The sequence below is a fragment of the Gracilinanus agilis genome, chromosome 4, assembly GCF_016433145.1.
Source record: "Gracilinanus agilis isolate LMUSP501 chromosome 4, AgileGrace, whole genome shotgun sequence".
Lineage (NCBI taxonomy): Eukaryota > Metazoa > Chordata > Mammalia > Didelphimorphia > Didelphidae > Gracilinanus > Gracilinanus agilis.
Genome location: NC_058133.1, coordinates 166,811,180 through 166,827,383, shown reverse-complemented (window position 1 = coordinate 166,827,383; position 16,204 = coordinate 166,811,180). Strand labels below are relative to the sequence as shown.

General features: G+C 47.0%; 1 protein-coding gene across 1 annotated transcript in view; it reads left to right on the top strand.

The window, feature by feature from the left end:
- Nucleotides 1-7,851, top strand: part of LMNA (lamin A/C) — a 65,523-nt gene extending 57,672 nt beyond the window's left edge. Inside the window, exons 4-13 of the mRNA XM_044675039.1 lie at nucleotides 631-756; nucleotides 1,019-1,189; nucleotides 1,397-1,522; nucleotides 2,367-2,587; nucleotides 2,743-2,965; nucleotides 3,399-3,506; nucleotides 3,623-3,742; nucleotides 5,442-5,531; nucleotides 6,231-6,497; nucleotides 6,739-7,851. Of these exons, the coding sequence (XP_044530974.1) occupies nucleotides 631-756; nucleotides 1,019-1,189; nucleotides 1,397-1,522; nucleotides 2,367-2,587; nucleotides 2,743-2,965; nucleotides 3,399-3,506; nucleotides 3,623-3,742; nucleotides 5,442-5,531; nucleotides 6,231-6,497; nucleotides 6,739-6,765 (1,479 nt within the window). The 3' untranslated portion in view covers nucleotides 6,766-7,851. The remainder of the gene's footprint in view (nucleotides 1-630; nucleotides 757-1,018; nucleotides 1,190-1,396; nucleotides 1,523-2,366; nucleotides 2,588-2,742; nucleotides 2,966-3,398; nucleotides 3,507-3,622; nucleotides 3,743-5,441; nucleotides 5,532-6,230; nucleotides 6,498-6,738) is intronic.
- Nucleotides 7,852-16,204: the final 8,353 nt, after the last annotated feature.

The following is a 16,204-nucleotide window of genomic DNA, read 5'->3' as shown; positions in this document are numbered from 1 at the left end:
TATGTGTAGTTAAGTCCCATTTTGCTGGAGGAAAAAGATAGGCAGGTCATATGATACAGTGGAAAGCAAACTAGATTGGGAACATGAGAGTCCAGGCTTTTGGCCCTGGCTCTGTTAACTAGCCTCTCAGCCTCAGTTTCCTCACTTTAAAACTGTTCCCCACCCCCAAACACTGGGGCCTTTCCTCCCAAGTTACCTGGAATTTAATTACTTTGTGCATATTTATATTTCTGTAAGTACTTGTCTCACCCAATAGATCATAAATTCTTTTTGAATATTGTTTCATTCTTTGTGCTTATATCCCCAGTGCTTATCATAGTGCCTAGCACATAGTAGGTACCTACTTGTTTATTGATTGATTAGTTTTAGATTAGGGATTCTTAAGTTGCGTTTTTTAAAAAGTCGTGATTACTATTTCAAAATGATTAGTTTCCTTTGAATCCTATATATTTTATTTTATGCATTCAAAAGCATTGTTCCAAGGAGAAGCCTACGAGCTTCATCAGACTGCTGAAAAGGTCCACGACCCAAAAAGAGAATAAAACCTCTTTCCTAGATGGTCTCCAAAATCCCCTTTTTGGAGGTTTATGACACTAGCTTCTCTTTTTAACTTTCTCCCTCTCCCCACAGCTAGAGGCAGCTCTGAGTGAGGCCAAGAAACAACTTCAGGATGAGATGCTGAGGAGAGTGGATGCTGAGAACAGGCTGCAGACGCTGAAGGAGGAGCTAGACTTCCAGAAGAACATCTATAGCGAGGTGGGGGCCCAGAACTTCAGGGATGCATGGGAGCAAGGGTTGATTGGCTTATAGGGACTCCCAATTCGCTAAGCCTGGGGCTTATTTAGAAGGCACAGGCTGAGAACGTGACTACTTGGGTCACCAGAAAACTTTGCTTGCTGGTAGGGATTGGGAGTGGAGAGGTGGAATATCTGGAGTGCCTTATCTTTGGGCTTATGCAATTGAGCTCTGGCTGGCACTGACTCTGATTTTGCCCCCATGGCTCCTCTCTACTCACTAGGAGCTTCGTGAGACCAAACGTCGCCATGAGACTCGTTTGGTGGAGATTGACAGTGGGAAGCAGCGGGAGTTTGAGAACAAGCTGGCCGATGCCTTGCAGGACCTTCGGGCTCAACATGAGGAACAAGTGGAACAGTATAAGAAGGAGCTAGAGAAGACCTACTCTGCCAAGGTGCCCCAATCTGTGCCCTCCACCCCTTCCCCTTCCCTTGGGCTCTTGTAGGCTTCCTTTTCTGAAAAGCCTTTTCTCCTGCCTTCTAATCACAGTAGTAGCCAGGGGTTGTAGATCTATCCAGTCTGACAACACCCTTCATCTCACCCTACCTCTGTAGCACTAACAACCAGTTTTCTTACCTTCTCTCCACATTTCCTCCACCAGCTGGACAATGCCAGGCAGTCAGCGGAGAGGAACAGCAACTTGGTGGGGGCTGCCCATGAAGAGCTGCAGCAATCTCGAATCCGCATTGACAGTCTTTCTGCCCAACTCAGCCAGCTCCAGAAGCAGGTATTTATTGCCAGGCCCTATCCTGTGGCAGGGAGGGTGAGAGAGAAGCTGGGGATGATGGAGGTGCCAATGGCAAGAAGGAAAGATTTCCCCCTGGAACTGTCAGGATTAAACAGTGAGGGAGGGGAGAAAGGAGAGACATTCTCCAGGAGCCTCCAAGTAGATGGAGATAGGATACAGTTAGACAAATTGCAGCCCATGTATAGAAAGAGTACTCAAAAAAAAAAAAAAAAAACTGGTTCTGGGTGTGCAACTGGGGCTTCATAATGAAGCTGATGGAATTTTTTTAGCTGCAGGTAAGCAGTTTTTAAAAATTAATTCAAAATAACTTCTTATTCATCCCTTTCCTCCCCTCCCCACACCATAGAAAGTATAATCTGGCAACATATATAGATTAGAAGAATGTTTTTGAGTTTTTGACTTTATTTTATTTTAATAACAAATTTCCAGTAAGTTTTCCAAAGTGATATGATTCATGTTGTCTCCCTCCCTTCTTCCCTTCTCACTCATGGAGCTGACAAGCAATTCCACTGGGTTATACATATATAGAAGAATTCTTTTGAGAGTAGGGGCCAGTTCACTTTCTATCTGAATTACTAGTGCCTAAAAGGTTTGTGGAATGCAATTGAAATTGTTAGATCTTGCAAAATATTTCCCAGCATTTTGGGAAGTGGTATTGAGGTCAGTCAGCCTTTTGAGATCCGCTGGAATTCCTAGAGATCCTAAAGACCCTTACCACAGAGGGGAACAGAATGGATCCCTGGTATCTATGGATTTCATCAGTGGATCTCAGATCCCTTCTGAGAGTTCACTAGATCCTCAAGGATCTTTCTTCCTCAAATAGCTATCTGCCAAGGAGGCAAAGCTTCGGGATCTGGAGGATGCTTTGGCCCGGGAGCGGGATACCAGCCGGCGGCTGCTGGCTGAGAAGGAGCGAGAGATGGCAGAGATGCGGGCCAGGATGCAGCAACAGTTGGATGAGTACCAGGAGCTGCTGGATATCAAACTGGCCTTGGACATGGAAATCCATGCCTATCGCAAACTCCTGGAAGGAGAGGAGGAGAGGTGAGGCTAGGGAGGACTGAGAGCCGAGGGGCAGGCTGGTGGAGAAGGGGTGCGGGGACAGGCAGGCGCAGGACCAAGATTCCCAGTCTCACCCCTGGGCCTTAAGTGTCTGTCTTCTCTTTCCCTCTTTCCTTATCTGCCTCCCCCTCCGCCAGGCTGAGGCTGTCCCCTAGCCCCACATCGCAGCGAAGCAGGGGCCGGACCTCCTCGCACTCATCTCACACCCAGAGCGGGGGCAGCGTCACCAAGAAGCGAAAGCTGGAGAGCAGTGAGAGCCGCAGCAGCTTCTCCCAGCATGCCCGCACCAGTGGCCGAGTGGCTGTGGAGGAGGTGGATGAAGAGGGCAAGTTCGTGCGGCTGCGCAACAAGTCCAATGAGGTCCGTGAGGAAGTGGGCAGAGTGGGGGGGAGGAGCTTGGATACCTTGTGCATGCTTCCCCAGGGGACCCGAAGGGAGAGCCCGGCTCCCAAGCTCCTGGAGCTCAGGGCTTGTGGGAAAGAAGGAGCTGAGGAGAAAGGATGTGGGGTAGAGGAGCTGGGAACTGGAAAATGTGAATCCTCCTTGGGATGAGGCCTTGGGAGAGGGGGCTGCTCTGCGCAAACAATGGGGATAGACTTCAAAGGGCTGAGGAAGATCGAGGGAGGAATTTAAGGGCAGGCACTTCAGAGCCGAGGCTAGACACAAAGGAGGGAAAGAGAGGAGGGAATAAGGAGGTGGGGCTTCCTTTCTCCCTCCTCCTCTGGTTTACTCTGCCTTCTTCCCCCTCCTCTGACTCTTTCTCTCCCCACCCCCACCTCTTCCCTTCTTCTAGGACCAATCCATGGGCAACTGGCAGATCAAGCGCCAGAATGGCGATGAGCCTCTGCTGAGTTATCGCTTCCCCCCCAAATTCACTCTCAAGGCTGGGCAGGTGGTGACGGTGAGTGGGGAGCCCTCGCTATTTGGGATGCTTTCTTTTGAAGTACGGGCCAGAGGCTGGGGGACCCGGGAGAATGGGAGAATCAACCTGGAACTTCGTCTTCTTTCTTTTTTCAGATCTGGGCCTCGGGGGCAGGAGCCACCCATAGCCCTCCCACTGACATGGTGTGGAAGGCACAGAGTTCTTGGGGCTGTGGAAATAGCCTTCGCACTGCCCTCATCAGTGCCACTGGAGAGGTGAGGTCTCAGCACACTCGCACTCCTGTCTCATTCTCCATGTCTGGCTGTCACACACACACACACACACACACACACACACACATTCATCTTTCTCACACTCTCAAAATATTTTCCTCTCACACACACTTCCTCCCTCTATCCCCCTCCATCTCCTTGTTTCTCTCTCACACACACTCCTGTCTCATTTTCTGTGTCTGTCACACACACACTCCCTTCCCTCTCTCTCTTTTACACACTCTCCTCTCTTTCTCTGTCAACCCTCTTTCTCTCACATACACACAAACCCCCCCTCTCTCTCACGAGCGTGCACGTGCACACACACACACACACTCACTCACTCATTCCTCTTTCTCACACACAAACACATATCTCCATCTGTCTGTCTGTCTGTCACACACACACACATACATATACACGCCCTTTCTCCTTTTGCTGTACAAGAGCGTCCTCTGGTGGACATTTTCTTCTCCTTAACTGGCTACAGCATTATGTATGTGCTCTCTTCTCTCTCTATCCCTCTCTTTTTTCTGTTGTGTTTTCATTTAGAGGATTGCCTGTTGGTTGTTTTTGTTTGTTTGTTTGTTTTTTTTGTCACTCTCTGAGGTTTGGTCCATCAGTAATTAAACATTTATTAGGTACCTATCACATGGTAAGCATCGGGCTAAGTCCTAGAGATACAAAGAAAGACAAAAGACAAACCCTGCCCTGGAACTTGAGGAGTTCACAGTCTAATGGGGGAGATGACAGGCAGATAACTAGATATAGGGGAGATATGGACAGGATTGACAGGAAAAGATCAACAGAGAGCAGGCACTAGAATTATGAAGCATTGAGAGGTAGGGTCTTGCTGTTATAGGAGGAATAGAAATCAGACAGTCTAAAAAATTATTGGGCAGAGACAGAAGAACTCATCTAATTTTGGAAAAGAGATTAGAGAGAGAAAGTAGAAGGGAGACAGAAAATCTGTGATTTCTTTTTTGAGTTGTTCTTAGAGCACTTTGTTTAAACTACTCCTTTGTCCTGGTACAATCTAACTTCTACCTTACTTTTATGCATTTTCTTGTTCCTTGAGAGAGTAGAGGCTATATAATTTTTTCATCTTTGTCATTTCAGTGGCCGTTACTTATATTTTGTTGTTCGATTATTTCAGTCATGTCTGAATCTTCGTGACTCCATTTGAGGTTTTCTTGGCAAAGATATTAGAGTGGTTTGCTGTTTTCTTCTCCATTTCATTTTACAGACTAGGAAATTGAGGCAAACAGGGTTAAATGACTTGCACAGGGTCACACAGCTTGGAAGCACATGAGGTCAAATTTGAACCCAGAAAAACGGGTCTTCCTGATTCCAGGACTCACCATACTCTATCCATTGATCCACTAGTTGTCCTGTTACTTATATATAGTATTTAACATATAGAGTTACTTATATACGATAGGTGATTTGTTGATGTGTAGTGAATGAAAGAAATTTAAAAAGGTTCTTGTGAAGATGAGAGAAGATGTCGGGGGTAGATGGGCAAAGGGTATTGAGGAAACCTGAGGGAAGAGATGGTATTCTAAACTCTGAAAGGAAGGAGGAATTCTTTGGTGATCAAAGGATAAAGCAAAGTAAGCTTGATGCTACATCACATGGGCTGGACATTCCCACCCCTACCCCCTTTCCTTGACCTCATCCTCATTCTGTCTCCCTTTCCCAGGAGGTGGCCATGCGTAAGCTGGTTCGCACAGTGACTGTCAATGACGATGATGAAGATGAGGATGGAGAGGTCCTGCTCCATCACCACCACGTGAGTGGCAGCCGTCGCTGAGCCAAGTGGACAGGTGGCCCTCAGCCTAGGCACCCTGTCCAACCCACAGGGGTGCTCTTTCTCCTTGCCAATCCTTTCCCTGGGCCTTCCCGTGCCAAGTACATTCTCATTAAAGAGTTTTTTTTAATAACCTCACACAGCTGCCCTGGCCTTTCTTCTCCTCCTCCCTCATGCCTCAAACCCTGGGACTCAGGTGTCTGAGTGTCCGAGAGAGGGAGGGAGGGGAGGACATCTTGGTGTTATATAGTGTTCCCAGAGGAGGGCAGGCAAGGCAGTGGGCAAGATCTGGATCTTCTTCAGGTAGGGCTACAAAGAACAGCGGAGAAGAGCGATAGGAAGCCCCTGACTCCATCCCTCTGTATATGTATACCTCTCACTTCTACTTCATCCCATTTCTCATCCCTTTAAACAATTTAGAGTAGCTAAGGCAAAACCAGACTCTTTATCTTCTGGTTCTTCCCTAATATGAGGACTGCTTTCCTTCTAAAGGCATTCCTCCATCTACCTGGTTTCCCTTAACCCAACTTGCACTCTTGCCACTCATGGCCCCTGTAGTCTTGGAGGGAGCAGAGATCCTCACTTTTTTTAGCCTGATAGCTAGAAGCCTAGGAGCTTTGGGATGGTTGCTCTCATTCCCAGACTCGCCCCATCCCGCCTGAGTCTTGTCTCCCTCCCCAGGGTGCCCACTGCAGTGGCTCGGGGGACCCGGCCGAGTACAACCTTCGTTCTCGCACCGTGTTGTGTGGGACCTGTGGGCAGCCAGCTGACAAGTCCGGGAGCGGTGCTGGGGCCGGGGCTGGTGGCTCTGTCTCCTCTGCCTCCTCAGCTTCCAGTGTCACTGTTACTCGAAGCTACCGAAGTGTTGGGGGCACTGGGGGCAGTGGCTTTGGGGACAGCCTGGTTACCCGATCCTACCTCCTAGGGAACTCGAGACCCAGAACCCAGGTGAGTCACCTCTGTCCCTTGCCCACTCCTCATACACCTGCTTATCTGGGGGAAGGGCCTTATGGAAGTTTTTATGTAGCTTGGGGTCAGTAGAAAGCTTCCATCCTCAGGAGATAAGGGCCTTGTCCCTCTCCCAGAGAGAAGGCCTTTGGGTAAGGGTAAACCTGTTTCAATTTTGAGGGGCAGGGAGAGAAGGTGCCTAGGAGTCTTTATTCAATCCTCCCCTTCTTCTTTCTCCTAGACTCCCCAGAACTGCAGCATCATGTAACCTGGAGAACCTGGTGTGGGGAGAGCCCAGCAGCCCGTCTGCTTCTTCTTCCCATTTCATGCCAATTTTCTCCCCCTCCTCCTTTCCTGGAGGGAGAGTCTGAAGCCAAAAAAAACCCCAAACAAAACAAAAAGCAACCCCCCAACCTTTCTATGGTTTTTGTTCTCCTTCCCTGGATCGTTCCTGTGTTTTGTGTTTTTTTTCTAAAAGAAGTTATTTTCTACAGTGGTTTTATACTGAAAGAAAAACACAAGCGCAAAAAAAAAAAAAAAGAAAAAAGGAAAAAAAAGGGAAAAAAACAGTCCCCTCTCTCCATAGTGGTCTATCCCTCTTTTCCCTTCCTCTAAACCCCAAACCCCCATATTTTAAGCCAAAGAGGGTTTCCTGTAGGGGCCAAGGGGGGGAGAGGTGATTTTAGAGTCTTGCTTTTGCTTTTTGATGCCCCCTACTTCTATTTCAAATATCCTCCTCCCCTCATATAACCAGGAACCCTCCCAAATGGTGCCTGATCTGAAGGTGGAAAAAGTCGCCTGCCCAGCTGCTTTCTGTCCTATGAGGAACAAGGGTTTTCTCCTTGCTGTTCCAGGGGGTGGCCAGCATGCTGGGAGAAAGGGCACTTGGGCCATTCCCTCTGCTGAGGTTTCTCTGTTCCCTCGGGGGCTACTCTTGCCTTCTTCCTTCCACTCTGCCCCCAGCTACAGTGCCTTTACTTGCATTTTATTTAGACAAGGGATGGGAATGAGGGGAGAGGGGAATGGAGGAGAGGTGCTGAGTTTGAGTCTCTGCTCTCTACCTGCTTTTAGGTTTGGTGGGCTCCATTTATGTCACTGAAAGTTGATGAAAGGAGAGGAGGAGAGTGAGGGGGAGGAAAGGCCACCCCTGGAGCTGGGAAAATAACCTACCTGAATCCTAGCCCCTGAAGAGAAAAGGGGAGTATGTATGTGTGTTTGGGGGCTGGGTGGAAAAGTAGATTTTTCAGGTGGTTTTTAGGCAAACACTAAGGAGCCCCTTACCCCAAACCCCTAACCCATCCGCTTTCTCCTACCCTGCCCCCCAACAAATCAATACACTAGACTTTTCTGTCCCCATGTGTGTGCTGGTGTCCTTTGTGGGGATGGGCTGTCAAAAGGAAGGTTCATGTCTTTGGAGCAATTTGTTGAAGAGAACCACACATCACCACCAATGCTCACATGTTTTACCAAATGTGGCTGTCCATAAAGCCGAGATTTCCTTCCAGATTTCAGTTCATTTTACAGATGAGAAAACTGAGGCAAACAGGGTTACATGACTTACCTGTGGTCTGCCACATAGCTAACAAATGCCAGATTTGAACTTAGGAAGACAAGTCTTCCTGACTATAGCACTCCCTCCATTGTGCCACCTACTTGTTCACTTTACTTATTCCCCCCTCCTTATTCTAGTCACACAGTGCACTCAGAGCCACCAGCAGAGTTTAATCGGACTTCTGCATCCATAGTGTCTATTCAAGGAAGGTGTGCTGGGGAAGAAGAGATAGGGACTTTGACCTCCAGACTCAGTTGAGTCACTCACCCACAATCTCAATCTTTGACTTTGAACATGCCAAACTAGATCCTGGTACTGAAAAGCTACCAGCCTTGGGACTGAAAGGATGCCATAGAAAGGAAGCCTAATGGGTTACTTCCTAGGCACACCAGCCCATTCGGCTAGGCCAGCAATTTCTAAATTGAAGGCTCTTAAAACTTTTTGTGTCGTGGACCTGAATGGCAACCTGATGAAGCCTATAGATATCTTATCAGAATAATGGTTTTACATACATAAAACAAAAATTATGACAAAGGAAAGAGTTATCAAAGTAAAAAAATGTTCACAGACCCCTGGCTAAGAATTTCTGCTCTAAATGACACTTGATGTCCAAATACCTTTAGTTCCCTATCCAAGTTAGAAGCAGAATGTGACTTTGTAGTTTCTCCTTCCTTTTCCCTCTCCCTTCTTTTTTCTCTTTTCCCTGTTCTCTCTCTCTCTCTCCTTCCCTCTTGCTCTCTTCCTTTCTCTTTGTCTCTCTCTTTCCCTTTATTCATCTCTGTCCCTCCCTCCCTCTCTGTCTCTCCCCTCTTACACTCTCTCCCTCTCTCCTTTCCTCTCTCTCCCTCCCTTCCTCTCTCTCTCCCCTCTTGCTTTCTTCCTTTCCCTCTGTCTCTCCCCCTCCCTTTCTGTCTCTTTCCCTCTTTTATCTCTCTGTCTCTGTTTCCCCTCTCCCTCTCCTCTTCTATCTCTCTGTGTTTCTGTCTCTCACTGTTTCTGTCTGTCTGTCCTTGTTTGTCTCCTTTCTCCCCCATCTCCATTCTACTTTTCCTCCGCTATTATTATCTATACAATAGAGACTCTGCTGCTTAAACTACCTCACAGGGTGCTGTGAAGAAGGCTCTTTGTGAGGCTTAAAGAGCTATAGAAATGTGAGTTATTAATAACAATAATTAATATCATTATAATGGAAGCTGGGAAGATGGTTTGGGAGTCTTTGGAGGCCCAAGTGCGAGCACCTGCCAACCCTGCTGCTGAGTGGGCCGTTCTAGAAGATGAGGCCTTTCTCTACCTGGGAAAGGAAGCCCCTGCTTCCCTGTCCCCACCACTAGAGAATGGGCACTCTGGCCTTAGGAAGGATTCCCTGAATTCCAGGGCAGCTGATACATTTCATGGTAACTAGTACAAGTACACATCACAATGGTGGTGTGATAGGGCAGAGGGACTGCTGGGTTGGGAATCAGGAAAGACTCATAATTAAGTCCTGCCTCTGATGCTTCAATTTTCAAGAAACAGTTTGAAAGCCAGAAGGAAGACACCAGGCTAAGCATGGGAATTCCCATACACAGACAATGGAACAATCCCTGCCTTCAAGAAACTTCTGGGGGGATACACCCCAGAGGCGAGTAAATAGAAAGTAGAGTCTGGCCATTTCCAGGTGAGCAGGTTCCTCAAAGGCTATATGTGTGTACATATTGCAGATGTGTGTAATGTGTACATATGATACCTATACACACACATGAATATATGTCAGTGCCTGTTTCTCCCTGAGCAGCATTTTGAAGGAAGGTCAGGATTCTTTGAGAAGGTGGGAAGGGTGAAGTGGCCTCCCAGGTATAAGGGAACTGTTTATTTGTGCAATGGCCCAGATTTGGAGATGAAATGTCTTGGGGAGCTTAGCAGGCCACATTGACTGGAACAGAGTGCCCAAAGGAGAGTAATAAGATAGATGAGAACAAGATTGTGGGGGGCTTTAAATACCAGACTGCATTGTGTTCTCAAGGGAACAGGCCTGGAATTTGGACAATCATGTTATCCCCAACTTACGTTTGAGGAAACTGAGTCTCAAAGAGATGGGCTCCAAAGTCACTCAGAGATTTGGATCTAGGTCTCTCATGACTCCAGATTTGCCTTTTCCTTGGTAAGTTGGCAGACATTGTGGCCTTTATGCCCCAGAAACTCTGCCTCCTGCTGACCAGTACTTCCTCTTCTTATCCTCGGAGGGCACCATCCACTCATTCCCCAGCCTAGAGAGGCTCCCACTCACCCCTGTGCTATCTCCGATTCTGTCTTGATCACTTTCCTCCTGGCTCTCCAGGGGTCCCTGAGGCACAAAGAACCACTGAATGTCAGAGAGCACAGTGACCTTAGAAATCATTCATCCAGGTCTAGGCTAAGAGAGGCCACAGGACAGCAGGAAAGCGGAGCTTGGAGTGAGAAGCCCTTTCCGCCCCAGCTAAGTCCTGGGCAACCCTCGATGACCTTCAGCTTCCCCCTAAGAAATACTCCCAGACATACCTTAGGCCTGGGGCTAGATAAGGTACCTGAGAAATGGGAACTGTGCCCTGTGAAGGGCTACTGAAGCTGTGTAGGGTGGCACGAGTTAGAGTGGACAGAAATGACCGCTTAGATGCTTGGATTCAAGTTGGCCTCTGGCATGTCCTGGCTGTAGGAACCTGGATAAATCCCTTCATCTTAACCTTAACCCCCCCCCCCCTTTTTGTCTATCTCTCTAACTCTCTCTCTCTCTCCTCCACCCCCACCCCACTGTCTGTCTTTCTCTTTGAGTCTGTTGGTCTATCTATCGCTCTGTCTATCTCTCTCTGTGACTATCTGTCTGTCTCCCTATCTCTCTTTCTCTACTTCTCTTTCACTCTTTCTCTCTGTCTATCTATCTATCCCTCTCTCTCTATCTCTCTAACTCTCTATCTATCTCCCTCTGTCTGTCTGTCTATCTATCTATCTATCTATCTGTCTGTCTGTCTGTCTATCTATCTATCCATCTATTGATCTGTCTGTCTCCATCTGACTATCTAGTTATCTGTCTGTCTGTCTACCTTTCTATCTTTCTCTAACCCTCTGTCTGTCTATCTATCTATCTATCTATCTATCTATCTATCTATCTATCTATCTATCTATCTATTTGCCTACCTGCCTGCCTGCCTGCCTGTCTATTGGTCTGCTTTTCTATCTATCTATCTATCTATCTATCTATCTATCTATCTATCTATCTATCTCTATTTAACTATCTATCTGTCTGACTATCTATCTGTCTCACTACCTATCTCTATCTCTTTCTATCTTTTTCTACCTCTATGTATTGATCTGTCTGTCTGTCTCTATCATCTGTCTATCTTTCATCTGTCTCTCTATCAATTTATCTGTCTATCTGTCTCTTTCTCTGCCTTTCTCTCTCTATATATATATATCTACCTATCTACCTGTCTGTCTATCTATATGAGTGTGTGTACACAGACATATACACACAGACAGATTTTGTATATAGGAGAGGTCTGATCATATATCCAACAACATATTAAATATCTATATGTTATATCCATATCCATATATATACATACATAGATACTGTCATGTGTATGTGTATATAATAAATGGAGCAGCTAGGTGGCGCAGTGAATAGTGCCAGACCTGGAGTCAGGAGAAACCAATTTCAAATTTGGATGTAGATACTCCCTAGTTATGTGCCCCTGGGCAAGTCACTTCACCCTGTTGGCCTCAGTTTCCTCATCTCTAAAATGAGCTGGAGAAGGACATGGCAAACTAGTCTGGCATCTTTGCCAAGAAAATCCCAAATGGGGTCGCAGAGAGTCAGATGCCACAGAACAACCATATACAAATATGGACATATCCACGTGTCCACATGGGTAGAGATGTCTAGAATTGTGCATACAGAATGGGTTATCTAGTCCAATATATGTAGGAATGTGTGCATGTATAAAATATGTAGTGAGAGCTATCTAGTCCTAATCTCTCATTTTCTAAGTGAGGAAATTGAGTCCCATTGAGGTCAGAGCCAGTTAACAGAGCTAAGGTCCACAGCCCCTCACCCACCCAGTGCTCTTCCACCAAACTCCTCAGGTCCTCCTTCTCCCTTCTCTTGGTCCCACCCCCTACAGACAAAGGACTAAATAGATGGGCTTACTTTCCCTTTTTCTGTTAAAGGCTGGAGCCCAAGGAAGAAGAGGGTGGAATTCCAGCTGCCTGGGTCCCTGTCATTCACCTCAGGGCCCCAGTTTTCCATGATTACTTCAAAGACAGAGACAAGAAAGACTTGAAGAAGCAAACAAGATAGGGGCAGGAGAATCCCTCCCTGGACAATTAGGGGCCCAGCTTCCTTCTCTCCTGGGACCCCACTCAGTTCCCTAAATGCATCAAGTCTGTCCTATAGAATCTGAGGATCTGACTTCCCTTCCCCCTCCCTCTCCTTATGTTCCCTGGGCCCTGTCTCAGGGGCTGGGTGCCCATACTCTGTGCCAGGCAGTGCCAGCTGGCAGCCCCAGTCAGGAAATGAGGTGGCACTAATTCTAGTGTGTGTGTGTGTGTGTGTGTGTGTGTGTGTGTGTGTGTGTTGGGGGGGCAGGGTGCTTGGACCCATGAGGGGAGTGGTAGCCTAGGGTCAAGGGGAACTGGGAGGTTTGGACACTAGGGTCCCTCAGAGGAATACAGGCTCAGGAAGAATAGAAACCAATCATCTGGGAAGATAGGATGCTTGGGTTTTCTATGACCCAGAAGTGACTGAATGGTGCTGATCTGGGGCACTCAAGGGAGTGGAGTTGATTTAAGGCCTAGCAGCCCCATCATTCACTCTTCTACACATACCAACCCCCTTAAGCTGCCCCCAGTTAATCCAACCTGGCTCCTTTAAGAGCTGCCTGGGAACTGGGGCACCAGAGGGGGCTGGCACCAGAGGACTTCCCCCTACCATGCCCGTCCTGCCCCGCCTCTTGCCTGATACAGACACTGCTGGGAGCCTGGACGCCTGGGTTGGGGTCTCTACTGCTGGGCCAGGGGTAAGATCTGGGATGAGGGGGAAGGGACCCTAAGACTCTGGAGCTGGGGGCTGGGACATGTGGGTGCCTGGATTTCTTCTCTAATTCTAATCCAAGTTCCTGGAGGGCCCCTAGCCGAGTTCCCAGATTCTTCAGAGAGTACAGCTCTAGGACTTGGAAGATTTTTGACACCTAGGCGCTAGACAGAAAATTCATTGAAATCCCAAGAGACAGATGGGGAGGTTGGATGCTCAAATCCCTATCTTTGCTGCTTTTCTCCAGGCCTCAGTTTATGCTCCCCCCTTCAGGTCTCTATTTTTCCTGAGTCCCTCACCTCTTAACCCTAATCCCCCAATAAAGAGACAGGATCCAGGCATACTAGCTTCCCTCAGACGAGGAGACTAAGGCTGAGAAAAAGAAGCAAAGGAACAGCAAAGGAATTGGTATATAAGGAGAGACAGAGCTTCAGCAAAGCAAAGAAAGGGCTTCTTTCCCATGGCCCAGGATGGAAGGACCCACCACGTGTCCAGCTTACCCTAACCAGTTCCTCCTTTGCTTCTCTGCCCAAGGTCAAAGTCCTTGCTTCCTTATCCTAGTAACTTAGTTTTTTCCTTGATTAGCAGGAACTGGGCCAGAAGAACTCAACTAGATAAACTGAGGTCAATCAATTAATTAACAAGTATTCATTAAGTACGTGAGATACGAATACATAGCAAATAACTTACAGTCTATTAAGGGAGTGGTTGTTGAGTTATTTTCAATTGTGTCCGACTCTTCATAACCCCATTTGGGATTTTCTTGGCAAAAGATGCCGAAGTGGTTTGCCATTTCCTTTCCAGCTCATTTTACGGATGAGGAAACTGAAGCAGAGTTAAGTGACTTGCCCAGGGTCACACAGCTAGTAAATATCTGAGGTCCAATTTGAATTCAGGAATATGCTTCTTTCTGATTCCAAGCCCAGTGTGCTATCTACTTTGTCAACTAGCTATTAGGGGACACAAAAAATGTAAAAATATGCAAAGCATCAATCTCTATCCATAAAATAGTTAAATACCTCTTTGTTTGGGAAGAAGGGGACTAGATCTTGAGAAGATCAGAAAAGACTTTATGTAGAAGATAGTGGTTCAGCTTCATCTTTTTTTTTTTTAACCTTCACCTTCTGTCTTAGTATCAGTTCTAAGACAGAAGAGTAGTAAGGACAAAGCAATTGAGGTTGCCCAGGATCACTCAGCTAGGAAGTGGCCGAGATTTGAACCCAGGTCCTCCTGACTCTAGACCTAATGCTCTATTCACCGTGCTACCTAGCAGCCCCTTGAGCATCATCTTAAAGGGACACTGAGGCTGAAGTCAGGAAGGAGGGCATTGCAGGCAGAGGGAGCAAAGACACAGAGATGGGGATTTGAGTGTATGAATGAGGAACAGAGATGGCCAGTTTGGTTGAATCTCAGACTGTAGGAAAAGAAGTAATGTTCCATGAGGCTGGAAAGAGAGGAGGAAAGGAGGAGGCAAGAAAGAGACACAGAGCTGGAATGGAGTTTAGAAGCCATGAAGCCTAATTTCCTCCTTCTATGGTTAAGGAAATGGGGATAGTTCATCAGTATCAGTGTGAGGCAAGATTTCACAAGGGGAAATCTGTCCTGCAGTCTAACTGCCTGCCTTCTAAATCCAGGCAATATCTTCTTTTCACATTTCCCATCCCCACGCAGGGGGAAGAAGACAGAACTAAGGCCCCACCCTTACCCCCAATAATGTTGAGTGGGGCAAGCTGGATAAGACTGGCAGGAAGTGCTGGGGAGGGGATGTGTGTCTAGCTGGCCTTCTGCTTTCTACCTTGCTCAGCAGGAAATTACTCAAACCCTAATTCTTCCCCAGACTGGTTGTCACTCTAAAGGGGAACCAGACAGGTTTTATGTAACCTTTGAAACCCCCATCAATTCTGACCACCCCTCACCCTTACTCTTTCATTTTTCCTGGAAATGCAGCTGATTCTGGGGGAAAGCCCCAGCTCCCCAAAGCCTTCCCCACACTGGACTCAGTGTTTCTTGATTTAAACCCTTACCTTCTTAAAATAGATACTAAGTTTTGATTTCAAGGCTGAAGAGAGATAAGAGGTAGACAATTGAGGTTAAGTGACTTGCCCAGAGTCACTCAAGTAGGAAGCCTCTGAGGCCACAATAGGAACCCAGGACCTCCTATCTCCAGGCCTGGCTCTCTATCCATTGAGCTACCTGGCTGCTCCTCAGACTCAACATTTCTACAGTACTTTAGTGTTTCATAAAGCATATTCCTTATAGTAATCCTTGAGACAAGTAGAACAGGTATTATTATCCCCATTCTGTGGGTGAGGAAACAGCCTCAAAAAAGGTGAAATGTGATAGTGGAAAGATCATGGACTCTGGAGTCTCAAGACTCAGGTTCAAATTTTGCCTCTGATGATTACCATCTTTATGATCTTGGGCAAGTTACTCCTCATCTATAAAATTAGAAGATTGGATGTTGTTTCTAACCTCAAAGGCCTCTTCCAATTCTAGTTTTATGACATTTATTTGCCTACATTCATACAGCTAGTAAGTGTCAGGGATAGGATGCAGGCCTAGATCTCCTCCCGGGTATGAGATTAGTGCATTTTCACTTCACCAAGCTCCAGTCTAATGGTTCCTGAAAAAGGAAACCCCTGGGAGATTATGTCAGGCTGGGGAATCACAGGATAAAATAACACTAGATCCCCTAGATCCTTCAACCTCAGACTGACAATGTAGGAGGCAGCCCTTGGCCCTAAGGCACACCAGCTCTTTCTCTTCTTCTCGGAGGAGAGGGTCTCATCAGAACATTGGGAACTACTTTCTGATATCTACACTTTGTCCTTATTTAAGTGCTGGCCTCACTCCTTTCTTTTTTGGACATTAGCAGGAGTTGCCTGGGGGAGGTGAGTAGGGCAGTCAAATAGGAGGGGCTGGGACCTGCTACCCAGTCAAAAGCAGATGAAGGGAGAAAAAAAATCTTCTTTGATTTTTGAACCACAAAGCTAATGTACACCACCTCATTTGCCCACTAATATATACACTTATTTGTATATGCCAGTACCATCATTATTTGCCTGGGGCCAGGCTAGAACCCAGGTGTCCTGTCTCTCAATCAGTCCCTTG